We start from the raw sequence: 16,331 nt of genomic DNA on the forward strand, positions 1-16,331 counted from the left end.
TTTTCCTTTCTTTTCTTCTCTTTCCTTTTCTTTTTTTCTTTTTCTTTTTTCAAGCAAAGCAAGAATATTTCAGTGATGGTTTGCATTGTTGTGAGTCTCAGAGTCTTCCATAAGGCACTGAAGGAAAAAAATCAGTTTTTCCTATTAAAAGTTCATTGCACCATCATCAATGCGTGTCATACCTGACACCTCGGCTAGAGTGCGACTGGCTCAGGTGGTCCGAATCCATGGAGTAGCCACATTCTCTGCTGCTTCTCCTCCTGCACGCTGTCAGAGCGAGGATCTGCAACAAAAACAAGACTTCATTTTTCTCCTCTGAGAAGACCTAATGAGACAGCAAGGAACCAACCTGCTCGGGGAAGGAGGCAGCATGGAGCTCTGACACTGCCCAGAGGGGGGGAAGCCCCTGTCCTGCTTCCCTGCAGGCAGCACACACAGTGCTGTGTGCCTGGGGCATTCCCACCCCTGGGACGCTTCTCCCTGGGTGCCCGTGCAGCTGTTTCTTAACAAAAGATGTGGGCTGAGCGAGCCATAGATTGCTGGGGAGATGTATCCTTCCTGCAGCCCGGAGCCCCCAGAGCAGCCTGCTCCTGTGCAGGGAAAGGCTCACTTAAATCCCCCCAGAAGTTAGAAGAACACACAGAAGTTAAGGAAGAGGATTTCTAGTTGACTGGACCTTACTCGTACCCCTAGATTTTCACGCTTTCTGTGCCATACACGTTGTAGCCTTCTCTGTACGTAGCATAATTCTGGGTATTGGTGGTGGGAGCAGGCTTAAAGTTTTGGGTGTTCTTGGTGAGTTTCATTCGCTTGGACTCTGCCCGAGACTTGTAACAAAACTCGATTAAAGCCACCATCATGGCGAGCCCAAGGCCTCCGACAAGAATATAGAAAACCCCGGCCACATTGCTCAGGCTCAGAGCACTGGTCTTGTCCTAAGAGAAACGAACCACACCGTTAGTTTTGCTGTGAGAAAAAGGCAGACAGAAAGCAGGTTACTTTGCACTCAGTCCTAACAACGACCACACACGGTACAAACTTTCCAAACAAGTCCAAATCCCCCCCACCCCCACACAACCCAACAGCCTTACCCGCTGTGGTCACGCTGTGTGACCCTACTGGTGCCGCTGGCCCCGCGGGGCAGGGATGGCAGCAGGAGCTGCTCTGTCCTGCGCCGGTTGCCAAGCAAAACCTCGGCCATGTGGAAGTCAATAGGATTTTTGCCATTGGCTTCCCCAGGCCTTCGCTGCCCCTGGGCAAAGCCGGAGGCCAGGGCACCTTTGGGAAGCTCTAGTGGACAGCCCAGGGCTACTTAAAGTAGCAGATTCTTGCATTATGAAAGTAAACAGAAAAACACAAGCCACTAGATGCCTGGCTTTGGTGAATGTAGATATAACTAGTGAGATAGATACTGCTAAACTTTTCTACCTTTTTTTCCAACAGTTTAAAAACAAACAAACAAACAACCCTAGGAAGATGGTCAGCTGGGCTAAGGTCAGGAGAACCCTAAGCTAAGACAGCACCTGCAGGGAGCAGAAAACATTACTGCAGCACAAAATATGCTGCCTGGGATTTGCATCCCTTCAGGACATGGCAGATGAAGGGGCGGGGAGAAGGCTTTCATTTTAAAAAAGAGGGTTTTGTAATGAGATTAAGCAGGAATACAACCACAACCCTTTTGCTGCTGCACATGGGAGATGCTGCTGGATCATGCCTGAGCTGAAAGGCAAAGTAAGCCCAGGTGTTCCCAGACAGACCTCAGTGTGTGGCTATCTCCAGGGGCATCCAACCTTCTGTGTACTCAGAATAAAGGAGGATGTACCTTGTGTGTGTCTGTCTTGTATCTAAACAGGCAGTTTAGATAGATAGATGCATTTTAGCAAACAGCCTGCATTGAGACCTGAAATATCGCTTATTTCTGCCTCTTGCCAATTGCTGCAGGGCCTCTGCTCAGATTCCTTTCATCTCCCAGAGCAGCTCCAGGGCTGTACCCCAAGCAGCCCCCAGCCCAGCTGAAAGCAGGGCAGCACCTTGCTGGCTCAGTTGGAATGCTGAATGGAGCCTGACATGGGGAGGGGCCTCCAAATTGGGAGCATTTCTGGGGGGAAGTCACAGTGAGTGCTTCCAAGGGCACAAGGGAGCTGTGCTGATGTCAGCAGGACAACTCCTAGAGGTGTCTTTGAAAGCCTCCTTCACTCCGGTGTTGTTATCCTCAGTGGCTATATAGGCATTAAAAAAAAAACAACAATGAAATCCTAATATGGCTTAAACTGAATGGCTCAAATGAGTGTTTGCTGCAAACCCAGCATGGCTGATGCAGCCAGACCTGCCCACGTGTGTCCCCATGGGGCTGGGCACACAGCTGGCAGCGGCTGTGCAGCAGCAAAACGGGTCCAGGTGGAATGGGAATGGCAGACAGAGTCGCCAAAAACAGCTCCAAAATTCAGCTAAACACATTCTGAACTGAAGAGGAAAATAGGGCAGGAAAGGCACTTCTTCCTCACCAGGGGTCTGTCCTGAACTAGCCTACCCTTTGCAAGCACGTGACTGTTTTGCAGACTGACCTCTATAGGATCTATGTTACAATTTTGAAACAAATTGTAGACGTTCAATCAAACTGAGAATAATAATAAGGAAAAAATCAGGCCTGAATAAAACACCCTGACTGAGAGGAAACTTGCAAATTCAAATGAGGGAGGCAGCTCCGAGCGCTTTGGGGGATTCTCCTTCCATGTCTTTGCAGCAAAACACTAAATAGCAAAACATACTTACAACTAAAGTCTGTTACTGCATGTAAGAAAAATTGCGGTCATTTTCGGAGACTTAACGATTTTTTTCTATTCTTTTCTTTCAACCTTCGAAATGCAAATAGCAACTTTTGAAAGTCATTCTCTGTATACACAAACAGTGGGTCAAAATGTGATTGCTAATCAGTACGAAAAGACCTTCAGCGACTGACCTTACTTCCGGAGTCCTTGGCTCCACATTCACCCTTATCGTACCACCATTTGTTTTTCAGCTTGTCTAAGATGCCTTGTTCACTGAGTTTCAATACTGCAAGGTTTACAGGAGTTCTTCACGTGGGAAATAACATAAATAACATTATATTATGTTATTTTATGTTATTCAAGCTTTAAACTACTTTAAAACTATACAAAGCGATAAAGCAGGGTTCCTGGCCACAAAGTATTTACACTGCAGGCAACTGGATCATCCCCTTAAGTTAATGCTACAGCAACGCTATATTACCAGGTCCTGCCCATATCGCTTTGAGTAATCGGCACTCACTGTTAAATGAGGGTAGGAGAAACAAAGCGAGCCCAATTGCCCCGTTGCCCAGCCCCAGCACTGGCAGTAGCTCTGTGGCGGTGGTGGGCCCGGTCCAGCGGCACGCCAGTGGCACTAACAGACAGCAAGCCAGCAAGCCCACGCAGACCTGCTCCGAACACCTTTGTGGCTGAGGGAAGGCTGGGTTCACGTGCCCACACTGGGCTGTCAGCTTTTATCCTCGTTGACACTGTGCCATTGTGCAGGGGACCGCTGGTCCCAGCAACCCCAGGCAGCATCACCTCGTGCTGCAAGTCCCAGCAGTGAGCGGGTGGCTCACCGCTTGGAGGACGACTCTTTCATTCGAGATTTCATTTAAAAATGATCCAATTTGGAGAGATTTTATGCAGTGCATTCCCTGCTCTGAAAAGCATTGTGCGGCTGAGAATATACAAACAATGGGGAGAAGGCTATAAACACCTTTCTCGCTCCTCTGCATATTATACTGTGCAAATTTCCCCTTCCCCCCAGTCCCATTCCAAACACTATTTTTAATTTGCATGCCTTTATAAACCCCTTATGGAACACAGAGAATTTGCATAACATCCAATACATTATAAATTAGCTTTCACAACATTATACAGTATTGGGAAATGAGAAGGCTTAACATGCTAATTAGGGCGCTTTATTATTTTTCTTAAAGCCAAGATTGCAGTTAATTGTGCACACGCAACTGCTAAAAAGAAGTATATATATATATATGTATAAAAGTAAACTAAAATTATCTTAACCAAACAGAGGGGAATTTGCCTTTGCTGGTCATGGCCCCAGGTGGCCGTGCGGCTCCCCTGGCTCCAGCACTGAGTGTGCAGGATGGTGGGCATCCACCTGTACCAAGAGCCCTCCACATGTGCTGGAAAGGGTTGGGATTTGGGGGCAGATTCAGGCTTTTGCCCGGTACTGAAGGTATGGGAGGGTTTTTCTGTGCTTGCCGCAGGAAGGTGACTTTTCATAGCTTGGTCCTGGCACCATTTGCATGAGGAAGGCTGCATCCAAGCCACTGACACCCTTGGGTACAACACAGGTGGCCCATGGGATCCCCTGCACTGTTTCTGGGTCTCTCTCAAAAGACATTTCTTCATCTTTTCCCTGGGATGAGGATGTGCTTTCCAGCTGCTTCTTTAATTAGGTCACTGTTCTGGGCTGTACGGGATGCTCTGTGAGGTCCCTTTCCCTGGTGGATTCGGCTGCCTTTCCTCTGCCTTTAATTTATGATGGGATTCTTTTTCATCTTCCCTGTGTGGTTTCCAGACCAGCTGCTGATTAGTTTGGCTGCTTTTATGAAAGTGAAGTTTTCAGGGGTTGTGATCTCGAGCTCTCTGTACTCTGTATGCCAGCAAAGTGAGCTGTAGTGAGTGGGATCAGGTCGACAGAACTCCCTTGGTGTGGGACTGTAGTCAGGGCACAGACTTGCTGTGGTTTTCTTCCTCACCGCAGCAGCAGAATTTTGTGTGTTTTTTTCACAACCAGGTTTGGCTGAGCTCAGTGTAACCATGCAAGGTCGGGGCTGCTGGGCTTTCCCAGATGCCACTGAGCGTTTGGTTGCTTATGTCCATGTAGGACTGGAAGTCTTGAGACAAAGGGAATAGTACCAGTAGCCCAATGCTGAATTAAGCCATTTGCTATGGTTGATGTTTTCTAAGAGTCTGCTGCAAACACTATTTTACACCTGGGACAGAGATGGTTTTTACTGATCTATCAGCAGTTTGGTTTCCCTGCTCCTGGTAATGCAGGTGTTGCTGTGAGCACTCACCCCTTACAGCCAGAAGACAAGAGGTGCTGGTCTGTCCCCACAGGCCAGGTGCCACCAAGGTACCCACTGGCTCCTCTCCCAGCTGTGAGGGGCTCAGATCCCCAGGATCCTTTCTGCACATTTCAGCCCCTCCTGTCTTGGGATGACAGCCCCAAATCCTGCTTCTGTCTGCCCAGGGCACAGGACGGTGCTGACGGTGTGATTTCTGAAAGGCACTGCACTTTCACTCTTTGAAACCACCCCCTTGGTCTGTGTGCCTTGGGCTTCTGGTTCTGTTTCAAAATCCTGGCTACTTCCCCTCTAAATGTCAGAATTCCTGCGGCACCTCCTTGTCCCCTCCTGGCACAGACACAGCATGGCTTCCAGCCTGGGTATGTTCCCCATGCTTATAGGTGTATGTGCAAACTGCAGAGCTTCTACTGCGTTTCTGCTTTGTTATCTGATTATTTTTCCATTGCATGAACATGGAAAATGCTTTGAGACAGAACCCATCTTCTCTCTCTTTTTCCTTCTCTTCGTGACACTATCTTCCTGTCTGAAGGACTTGCCCAGCTTTTGCTGCAGTGCCTCAGTACTAAGTTTCAGCTTAGTTGCAGTCAATTTTACTACGTTAAGAAGGGCTGTGGCATGGTGATTTTTTCTTTCTGTCCAGAATGAATTTGAATTTGAAGAAAAGTAAATGAATTATCAAAGAAACAGTTCTTTATCAGACTCAAATGTTAGCAGGTAAAACTCACGCGCTTCACAAATTATAAACCGTAACAGGTTTTCAATTTGATTAATGACCTCTTATGTCCACTTCTGTGGTTTTACCTTCACCTACAGAAAGCAGATGCTCAGCACCAGATGCTATCCAGTGTTGTCACTGCATGCTGTGGGAGCACATGGCAGTGAAGCCCCTCAGATGGCTGCCAACACCGCCAGGCTGGCACTTCCATTGCTCAGCTTCCCATTCCTGCCCACTGCAGTGATGTGCCACTGCACTGCTGAACAACTGAGGCTGAGCTGGTTCTTGGAAAAGGTGCTTTTAATTTATGAGAAAAGCATCTCCATTGCCAGCCTTGCCAGGAAAGTGTCATTTTGCAGGACGAAGTGGTGGGACATACTGATGACCTGGTGCCTGGCTGGGCCCTCACGCATCACAGCAGGAGGGAACCATGGTGACCATGGCCAGGGTGCTTCAAGAGCACAACTCAGATGTGCCTGAAACATCTCACCCGCTAACCCCAGATGCTCACCAGTTGTGGGTAACTGGTGCTTGTGTGGCATAAACTCTGCAACACTGCACTTATGTTTATTACTTGCAATCAATAAAGATTTAAGTGGTGATTGGAACAGCTTTGGATAATTCATATCCCATTCTATGCTCTAATTGATGTAATATAAATGTTATACCCAAAAATGATCATTGCCAAGGACACCAAATGAAAGCTGCAGACAGCACACTGCTCCCTTCAAACCAGATGAAACATTGCTCGTAATTAATCTAGGATTTTTAGATGAAATTGCTCAGAAAAGAGCACCACAAAGAAGCAAACACTGAGAGGCTCCTGGCAGGACTCCATCAGGGCCACACTGAGCGTCCCCGGCACTGGGCTCTCACCACCCAGCTTTTACAGACTTCAATCTGCAGTTGTCCCTTCACCCACAACCAGCCATCTTCTAATGTTTTATAGATTATCTGTGTGCAGGGTACACAGTGTTGTCTCAGCACTGTTGCTTGCAGATCTTGAGAGTCCAAAAGTAGCATTTTTGGAGCAGAAGGTGAAGAACTGACCCACAAGCTGAAGAGAAAGCAGAACAACATCACTAGTGAGAACTCCTCTGGTTCGGAGAGCATTCTTTTCTTGCCTGTGACCCAGCTGGGGCCCTTGGCAGCAGGGGCTGAGCTGCAGCAGTGCCACCAGGCCCAGCCTGCTCCTATGGTGCCCCAGTGGGCAGCTTGGGAGCTGCTATGTCCCCAGAGCCACCCAAAGGGATGTTTGCATCTGTTTCCAAGGTTGAACATTGAGCCTTTCTGAGGATAGGAAATCTGGGGCCGGTGGCAATGGGGATCCTCCTCCCCAGGTGGATGGCTCCAAATGCACAATGCACAAGGCTGGCTGGAGCCTGTCCACTGCAAACAAGTCTGGCTGAGTGCCTGAAGATGCAGTTCCCAGTGTACTCAGTACTGCATCTCTCACAGCATGAAATCCTGAATAGTCCACAGAAGGTCCTTTTATTTTCCTTTCCAGATGCCAACAAGCTCCGAGTGGAGAAGTCCTGGGGAAGCACGATGCACATTAGGGATGTGGCATTTACAAACAAGCTGTTTGTGTTCTCACATACCCTGGCCCTGGCCATGTGGGGTGCATCAGGGTAAGCAATGTCACAGCCAAGGGCACTGCTGGGCCACAGCTGCATTACACTGTATGGGCGCAGACCAGCTGTAAATCCGGTGTAATGTATCTGGTGAGGCCATTTTTTTGGCCAGTCTGTGAGATCCGAGCAACAAAAAGCCACAGGAGGTTTCTGGCAAATCTGTCCCTCTGAAGACAGCAAGATTAATGAAGAATGACATCCTCACTTGGTGCTAATGCCTTGCTGAGCAACACGAAATGCAGCTTTCTTGAGGGGCCTTCGCCTCCCACGCAAATCTCAGTGACATGAAGGAGGAGAAAGCCCAACGCTGCACCAGGTCTCCACGAGCACATTGTAAAATGCTCATTCAACTGGTTTTGCTTTTAATCTGTGTTCTTTCTTTCTTAATCCCTTTAATTTAGGAATCTGACATATTTAGAGCGCTCCAACACCTGCAGCACAAATTCTGCTTGTTTCTTCTGGCTGCAGCTGTCCTCACTGGCTGAAGCACAGCTGGAGTTGCTGACATCACCAGCACCCAGACACTGAGCTGGGCGAGGGGCACTGGCGGAGGCAGGCATCAGCCCCAGCACTCCTCTCAACCTGACAGTGCACCACACAAATCTCACTAACGTCATTAAAATAGAAAGACAGAAAGAATCCAGGAAGAGACACCAAATCCAGTTCTCTAGAGGGCATTGCTCGAGGTTAAAGACCCGTCTAAATCAAATAAGGCACTTTATCCCCCCAAGCTCTATAAATCCTAGCCTGATCTGTAACTATTGAAAGGACTTTTTGTCAAATCTTATTACTGAAATAATTTCTGACTAGGTAGGAAACCAGAGGGTGAATGTATTGCCCAAGCTTTCTGCTCTTTCCTAGATCAGCTCTCTTTCAAGATACGGTCTGTCATAATTTACCAATTTAGCAGCATCCCCATGCCACAGTTTCATGTTTTGTTCTGCATCCATACATAAGGGATGGGGAAGATCTAGGCTGGAAATGGACTCCATATTAAAAGTCTCTGTGCATGTTTAAAGCCCACAGTTGCAGGGCACTCAAAGCAGGCATGAGCAAAGCCCTGAAAACACAGTCATTCACTGTTCCTACTTATGTTTTGCCTCAAAAAGTGATCTTCTGTATCTCACACTCAGCAGTAACTATTCGTTAAGAAAGCATCAGGCATGTCTTTGTTTTTTTTTAAGAAACGAGCACTGGGTTGTACTCTGCCACCACTTCAGAGCTCCAACATTTCTTTACAGAGTTCATAACATCTTAGGGACTGAAATATTTTATGGCTGGGCAGAGGATGGGACAGAAGAGAAAGCTGTCTTGTTTGAAAAGACAAAGAGCCTTCAAAACCAGAAGATTAAAAGTAAGCACCTGAAGCCCCATACATCCCCAGCCACCTAAGAAATACGCCGCACGCTGACGGCTGGCGTTGTGCTCAGAGGCATCAGTCACAGCGTTAAATCCTCCAGCAGAAGGGTTTTTTCTCACTCTTGCTCTCAGTGGCACAACCAGATGTGGCTCCCTTGCTGACGGGGCTGGAGAGGGGTGTTCCCAGTGGCGATCGCTGACTTGAGATGTCAGGGAGGGCACAGCACTGTTTGCCTGTTTTCCACCTCTCAGTATTGAAAGGTGTCATGGAATGAATTAAGACGCAAAGCAGTTTCATCAGAGCCAGAAGGCATGTGTGGGCAGTGCCTCGTGCTGCTGTTTTGATGTGGTACAGCAGCCTGCGAGGACTGCATCGATGCAGAGAGCATCTGTGGCCTGCCGGCTCTTCCCTCTGCTCAGACAGCAGCTGCCTGCAAGGAGAGCTTGCAGGCTGCACAGTGGCCATGTGAAAGCTACACAAATGATCTCCCAGGGGATGGTTTTCCACAGTTCCTGCTGAGTATTTAGTAGCTGCATTAACAGATGTTTGCTCTGGTCTTCATTCCATAAAAAAGTGTTCTTTTGGTCAATTCAAGAGATCTTGCTTACTATTTTTATAGGCACAATGGAGCACCTATTGCATCCTCATGGAACCCGTGGAGTTTTCCGTGCAGGCATTAGACGTTCAATTTAAAACCTGGTTTTGGTGCTGTATTTGCTGCAACGTGGAAGACGAGTGTGACTGTAGGGTGCCATCATCACACCACCTACACCCGTGCTAAACACACCTGCACCGAGCCAGACATGTCACCACCTGAACCTGCAGCTTCCTCTGCTCTTCAGAGTGCACGCTGTCTGTGTTTGGTGGCAGCAACTGTCTCTAGGAAAGTATATTTATATGTTTCATAAACGTAGCTCAAATAAATTAAACTCTGTACTAACAGGATCATAATTTAATAGAAGTGCCAAGTGCTAATGCAATAATACGTGCATATTGGATTAGGAAATGCAAGCTGTAACAAGTCACTGTAGTTCATTTGTAGCAGTGCCTGAGACTTGAGACACAGCCGTGGGGAGAGCGCGGGCAGCACTGGAGAAACTTGATGGTGGGGCCTTCATGCTATGCTACAGCCAACAACATCTGACACAGCAATGTGGGGCCTTCCTGACATTACCTGCATCCTTGCTACCCTGAGGGGATATGAGCAAGAGACTCAACTTACCTTGTGTGCAGGGTGCCCCCTCACCTTTTCCTTCTCTTGCTCTAGACATAGCCACTTTTTCCCCCGTCTTCTATGAACTACTTTTCTCCTGGGATGGCTTCTTCTGCAGCTCCTGCTGCAGGTCCTGCATCTCAGTCCGAAGGCACGCAGGCACCGTGGAACAGCCGTGTTGCTGGCATGAACCAGAGGTGTGCAAAGCACGGTTACAGTGCTGGTGTGCGCAGAGTGCCTGCCTCCATGCGAGCTCAGTGCTGGAAGGTTAGAATTACTTTGAAGAAGAAGAAGAGAGGCGTTTATTTTTCCCTTTGTACTCTATGTGACAATCATTACCATTGGTGAGGAAAGAATCGAGTGCAGAGCTGAACGAGCACAAGCCCTGCTCCTGCCCTGGGAGCTCCACTTCGAGCTGCTGCTTTCTCCTCTCCCTTCTCCAGGCCCAATGAGCCCTGCCTCAGTTCTCCCCACACTCATGCTCGTAATGCAGGATAAATGACTCATGCAAGAAATTCATGGAAAACAACTCTTAAGCACCACAGGTATTATCAAAACAAATGCATGACTCACAAGTCTTTGCTGAGGATTCTTGTGGCTGTGAAGCAGAATGTGTGGTTGCTCCACCGCAATCAGCGCTGCACAAGCGCATTTCCTTGTGAAGGCAGCAAAGCAGGTCCCCACCTTTAGCAGTTTTGCTAAAGGTTACACAAACAAAAGGTTCCCAATCTTCCGACGCCAGCCCTGAGCCCAACAGCTCCTTCCAGCCTGGGCAACCTGCTTGCCCTCGGTCCTCATCCTGACTATCCTAGTGGCTGTCCCAGTAAAACATCTTCCATGAGCTCCACAGCAGCACAGAAGTTTCTGCAAACAAGGCAGGCTCCCTGTCCTTCTGGCAGTGCTCCAAACGAGATGCTCCAATGAACTCTTAAAGCACTAAGACTTCACTGTTGATATAAAACATACACAGTTTTGCTTCCTAATATGCTATAAAATAATAGCTGTTAATTAAGCACATATTTTGATATCTTCATCCAAAAGCATTATTATCTTATTAAAGTACTACTTTGCTTTGTCACTCAGTTGCACAATGCAATAATTTCACATTACTTTCCCAGCTCCGAGTGGCAATGATCTCCATGCCACCACCGCTGGCTCTCACCAGCCATTCCATCTTTTTCCAGATCATAACCCAGGCCTACAGAATGGGTGGCAAGTAAATTCACGCTGCTGAATGTAATTTCCAACAAATTGCTCAAATAAATTGTGCTGCATCTTTTTAAGATCACCATTAACGCAAATGTTCGCTATAAAGCACCGCACGTTTGGCAGTGGTGCTCTTTAGATGTCAGGTATCATCTAAAATGATGCCTAGCAGATTTCTTCTAAAAATATGCCACTTAAAAAATGATGCCACAAATGCTAACTGCTGTGCTGCAAATGTATCAAAGCAAAACAGCAGCGAGAAATGGGGGAACAAATCCCATCTGCTAATGGCCCCGCTCTCGTCTCTGAAGGGCTGGGAAACGCAGTGCTTTACAGTGTGAGGCTCTGAGGGCAGGACTCAACTAGGCTCTCTGCAAAAGTAATCTCCTGATTAAAAGGGAATGACCAAAAAATGAAGCAGCGTTGCATCGAGTACCATTTCACAGATGCACTCCGAAAGAGATATCAGCCTAAAAAAGAATACATTAAAGAAATTAAGTCAAATAATTAGGAAGGACTCCTGGCATGTGAAGCTGGTAAAACGCTACGTTCAGACAATTTCCTTCCATGCTGGTTGTCATTCAGCATTACCATGAAAGTATGAGAATACAAGAAATGTCTCAACTGCAGAACTATAGAAATTAATCTTAGCAGAAAATTGTTCCTATGCAACTGAATAATTAGTTTCCCTTAAGTCACTCATCCTGCTGCTGCTGCCTACATCCTGTTTCGTCTATTCCTCGTTAAATTCCTATTCAGCCATCACTGAGCTATGAGATGATAGGATTGTATAATAAACAAAATAATTAGTTTCCAAATTGGTAATATGTTATAACATATTTCCTGGAATACATTTGTTTTATAACTGCTATTCTGTGTCCTCTCGCAACTGTGAACGCAGCTGACATGCATAAGAGGTTGAGAATACGGTGTAATTTTGCCACAAATCCAATGGATGAACCTAAATTCATGCGCATTTAAGACAGCAAAGTGAACAAACGTTGATGTAGGTACAGGATGCCTGCACCAGGAAAGTCAGTCACCCCACATGTATTAACGTGCATCACACACCCACTGTGCACAGAGGAGCCCAGCACTGGCTGTGGAAGCCCCTCCCAGGGCAGCCCCAGCAGCCAGGACACTGCAGGGCAGTGCAGTGCCCACCATGCGCTTGTCATGGAGTAGATTTAAATGCTTTCAGAAAGGCCATTTAGTTCCTTCTGTGATTCCCACCACAGGACTCAAAATTCTGTTGATGCTTGGATCACTGGGTAATCTTCCAGTGGCCAGGAACATGCGGTAACAAGAGGTGAACTCACAATTACAGCTCAGAATCCTGCAGCACAGTGTACAGTACTTGTATGCTGCACCACAGGAAGGATGCACATGGGAGGGAACTCCACAGGATGGCAATGGGCACTAGCACAGGCAAACAAATACTTACTCCAGCATGAGCTAGAGCTCAAGACTGTACTGGAGGTAGGCAGGGTCAATGACCTGCTCAGGCAGCTGCTCTGCAAGCCCAGGTCTCTACTGGCTGAGCTGAGAGAGGGGCTCTTTAGCTTTGCCAGTAGAGAAAGCTGCCCCAAGCAAGCAATGGGCCCCATGTGCTCACCTCCAGTGGCCACCCACAGCCTGCCCTGAGCAGTGACTTAGCAGGTGCTGCCATTCAATCATCCCCAGGTATCACCTCCATCATTCACTCAGTTCTCCCAGGTATTGCCTCCTTCATTCAGTCTCCTTCAGTATCTCCTCCTCCAAGGGAAAAAGAACAGCTCCAAAGTGACTCCCATGGGATCCCCTATTAATAAAGCCACGTTGGTACAGAGAATTAGCTGTGTAGATGGGATGAGAGCAAGCCAGGCTCTGGTGGGAGGACAGAGGGGAGGGGAGCGGCCTGGGGTTGGCATGGATGAGAATGCCAGTGTGCGCTGCCAGGAAGGCATCTGTCTGTCTGTCCACCTGTCCAAGTGCTGTGCAGCCTGAGCCTGCAGGATTAAATGCCTGCAGAATGCTGCCTCAAAGGAAAAGCCATTTTGTTGTAAAAAAAGCCCTTTTTGATTTACTACATCTCCAGAAATAAGAAGTCACCCTTCCCTGCCTGCCCATCACATTTGCTCCTCTGTTCTGGTGTACCTCTCAGCATCCACTGAGCAAGGCCAGAGCTTGCTAATAGATGACATTGCTCTTTCAAAAGGTTCTTCAGCACAAGCAAGAATAGAAGAATGACCCTGCTCTAATTATGACCATTTTTGAAATCCTCTTCAACTTCCTTAGGGCTGTAAGCATTAGTTGCCTAGTTTTAATTCAATGAACACAAAGCAATGGAGTTCATTGATGCTGCTTCATACGAAAGGTTTGCTTCCATGGAGGCAGTATTAGAAAACGCAGTGCTGGATCCCAGGAGAATATTAAACATTTAATATACCAGCAAGTCTCCCATTATATAAAAATGTTGTATGAAGGATGAGCCACTGAGCTAAAAAGCATGTGAGAGCTCTGCAGGCTGTTGCTGTGCACTGCAAACGCAGGCATTGAACAAGCCAGGATGCAAGACCTTTTCTTTCCTTTTACTACTACGCAGTGGCTTTTGCTATACAGAGATGAGAAGCTGAGTAACTCCCTAGGTAGCTAGCTGCATGCAACTCATACTAATGGAATGCAGCAGTAATTTGCAGTGATTGTCCAAAACCGTGATTTACTGAAAATGCTGTTATTGTTGATCTTTGAACAAACCTGAAGCATTTTTGTAAGAGAGAACAGAAGTTATTGTTCCTTAAGGAACTGATTTTACTATCACTAGCCACTATAAAAATTAATCTCAATTTTTTTTATATAAAACTGCATTTGAAAGTAAATATCCTGGTAATTCCTGTACCCAAGGTGACTAACAACATCCAACCCATTCTAGCTATTGCTTCTCTTTACCAGCTTAAGGATGGCAGGGTCTAGCTGGCAACACCAGTTAGCTCCTTCAGTACAGGATCTCCTTTGAGCATCTCAGGGAGTATGCCTTGGGCACAGGCTGCCTGGCACAGGGGGAGGCTTCAGCCCATGAACATGCCACACTGATGCCTCTGAAGCTAGGATTTTAATCCATATTTTAAAAGCACAGCAAACACGAGTGCAATGCTCCTGTGTGCAGAAGGCTGGTCACTGTCATACACAGGTGACTCTGAGCAAAACTACCCAAACCTTTCCTTAAGATTAATTTCCACTTCAGTGCATCATTTCAACGCCCTTCACTGCTGCAAACAACATCTCTTGCAAGCTCTAGTTCCTTACACGTTGCTGTTATTGCTATTACCTTGCCACTAATGGATGATTCCCATCATTGCTTAAGTTTTCAGCAGAGCAACAAAACTGAAATTAAATTCCTTGGTAATTCCTGCACTAAGATGACCACTAATACCCAGCCCACTCTACCTACTGCCATTGCTGTGGTCATTTCTGAGCCCTTACCTTGTGACCCCAAGCTGGGCCAGCAGCCCCCCTACAGCACGGGAAGCAGCTCAGCTCTGAGACCAGACCGCCTAGCACAGCGGCCCATGTCTGCAGAGAGCCCCAGGCTGGGACCAGCCCCAGCAGAGCATGGGGGAAAGGAGACATCCTCAGTGGACAAGGTCTCTCAGAAGTAAGTCTAAGCCAACCTACCAACCTGTGGTCTGGTCCCCCCAGCACTGGGCTTGCTATCTGTTAGTTCAGTGAGGTTTGCAGGCTTGACCAAAAACTGCTGCCACCATTAAACATCGCTGTTTTTTACAAGAGCTACTGGGCAAGTGAATGGCTTTTTTTTTCCCCCATCGCAACAATTCGGATGGTTTTGATCAGCGTTTTTGTCCTTGGCGAGCACAATAACAGCCTTGCCGATTACTCTCCACTAAGGTACCCGATTGTGGTGACATTGAGGCTGACCTTGGAGTCACCTCCCCCGCTGCCGCACTCTCCTTTGTCGTACCACCATTTGTTTTTCAATTTGTCCAAGAGGCCTTGCTCATTCAGTTTTAATACTGCCAGGTTAACAGCATTTCTTGAAACGATAAAACATAACTTGTAAGAAAAATGCACAAATGCTTAGGAAATCGTAACGTATAAAAAAAGGAGCACAAGAGGACAAATTGGCTAAAATTTCACAGAACGTGGAGCTATAAAAATGTTTGTACAGCAAATACAGGGTTAAATATTGGAAGGTGGCATGGAGGATAACATTTGCTCAAAACTGAAGTGTGCGGGATGGGGAAATCGTCTTTGAGAAAAAAAGTAACAAGAACACCACATCATGCAGTTAACATTCGTCACGTATGGCAGGTTAACTCGGCTTTTACCATTTAAATTGAAAAAGCCATTGAACTGTAAAATTAAAACAGCAACAAACAATCAGAAAGGACAACACAAAGAGAGCACTAAAAAAAAAAATGGATGCATTAAATAAACGAAACCGTAATTTACCGTCTTATTTAACTCCATGGAATATTGAAGATTTTTAAACTTTAAAAGTTACCTCAAAATCCACAAGAAAGAAAATGACAACACAATACATCAGGGTAGGTGGAATACTATAACAACATGGATATTGTTATATTATTCCACCCACCTTAATGCTGAGCCTTTGGGGGTGGCTACCCCGTAGCCCTTGGAATCCAGGTTCCCTCCAACTTTCATGGTGTCGCAGGGCTTGCGCTGCTCGATGTACTCGTTCATCGTCGACTCCAGCAGGAAGGCAAACTTCCCCTTGGACTTGCGCACCCGCGCCACCCCGTCCGCCGTGGTTTTGGTGAACACGGAGGGCTCGGCCGACTTCATGTAAGACCACATTTTCTCGTAGACGGCGATTTTTGATCTCTGGGAGAGAGGAAAGGAGGGAGGTGAAGGGAGGTCAGGTCAGCAGAACAAAAATGCTGCCCCAGCTGTCTTTCTGCAGGGGTCTATATGCATTCTGCCAGCCAAAGGGAGGCTGCTTGAACCAGCATGGACAGTGTTGGCAAAGAAAACCTTTCCTTCGCACACGAATCCTCAGCACTGGGTTTTGGGCTCGCTCAGACTTAGGAAATGCCAACACTTGCTTACTGAAAATTCCCAGCAAGGCACAAGCCGTGCTTTTCACAACAGCA

The 16,331-nt window shown here is 47.1% G+C and overlaps 1 protein-coding gene across 7 annotated transcripts in view; it reads right to left on the reverse strand.

Annotated features, from left to right (window-relative positions):
• Window positions 1-6: 6 nt before the first annotated feature.
• The window catches only part of GRIA3 (glutamate ionotropic receptor AMPA type subunit 3), a 238,597-nt gene continuing 222,272 nt past the window's right edge, over window positions 7-16,331 (reverse strand). For 5 of the 7 annotated variants that reach the window (XM_019618294.2, XM_031554701.1, XM_019618296.2 and 2 more), the window contains 4 exons: window positions 15,815-16,062; window positions 2,960-3,074; window positions 688-935; window positions 7-283 (listed from right to left, as the gene is read on the reverse strand). In XM_019618294.2, the coding sequence (XP_019473839.1) occupies window positions 690-935; window positions 2,960-3,074; window positions 15,815-16,062 (609 nt within the window). In that variant the 3' untranslated portion in view covers window positions 7-283; window positions 688-689. Of the gene's footprint in view, window positions 284-687; window positions 936-2,959; window positions 3,075-15,135; window positions 15,251-15,814; window positions 16,063-16,331 lie in introns of those variants that run through there. The other 2 variants (XM_031554700.1, XM_031554702.1) reach the window with 2 other exon arrangements.

The sequence above is a fragment of the Meleagris gallopavo genome, chromosome 9, assembly GCF_000146605.3.
Source record: "Meleagris gallopavo isolate NT-WF06-2002-E0010 breed Aviagen turkey brand Nicholas breeding stock chromosome 9, Turkey_5.1, whole genome shotgun sequence".
Classification (NCBI taxonomy): Eukaryota; Metazoa; Chordata; class Aves; order Galliformes; family Phasianidae; genus Meleagris; species Meleagris gallopavo.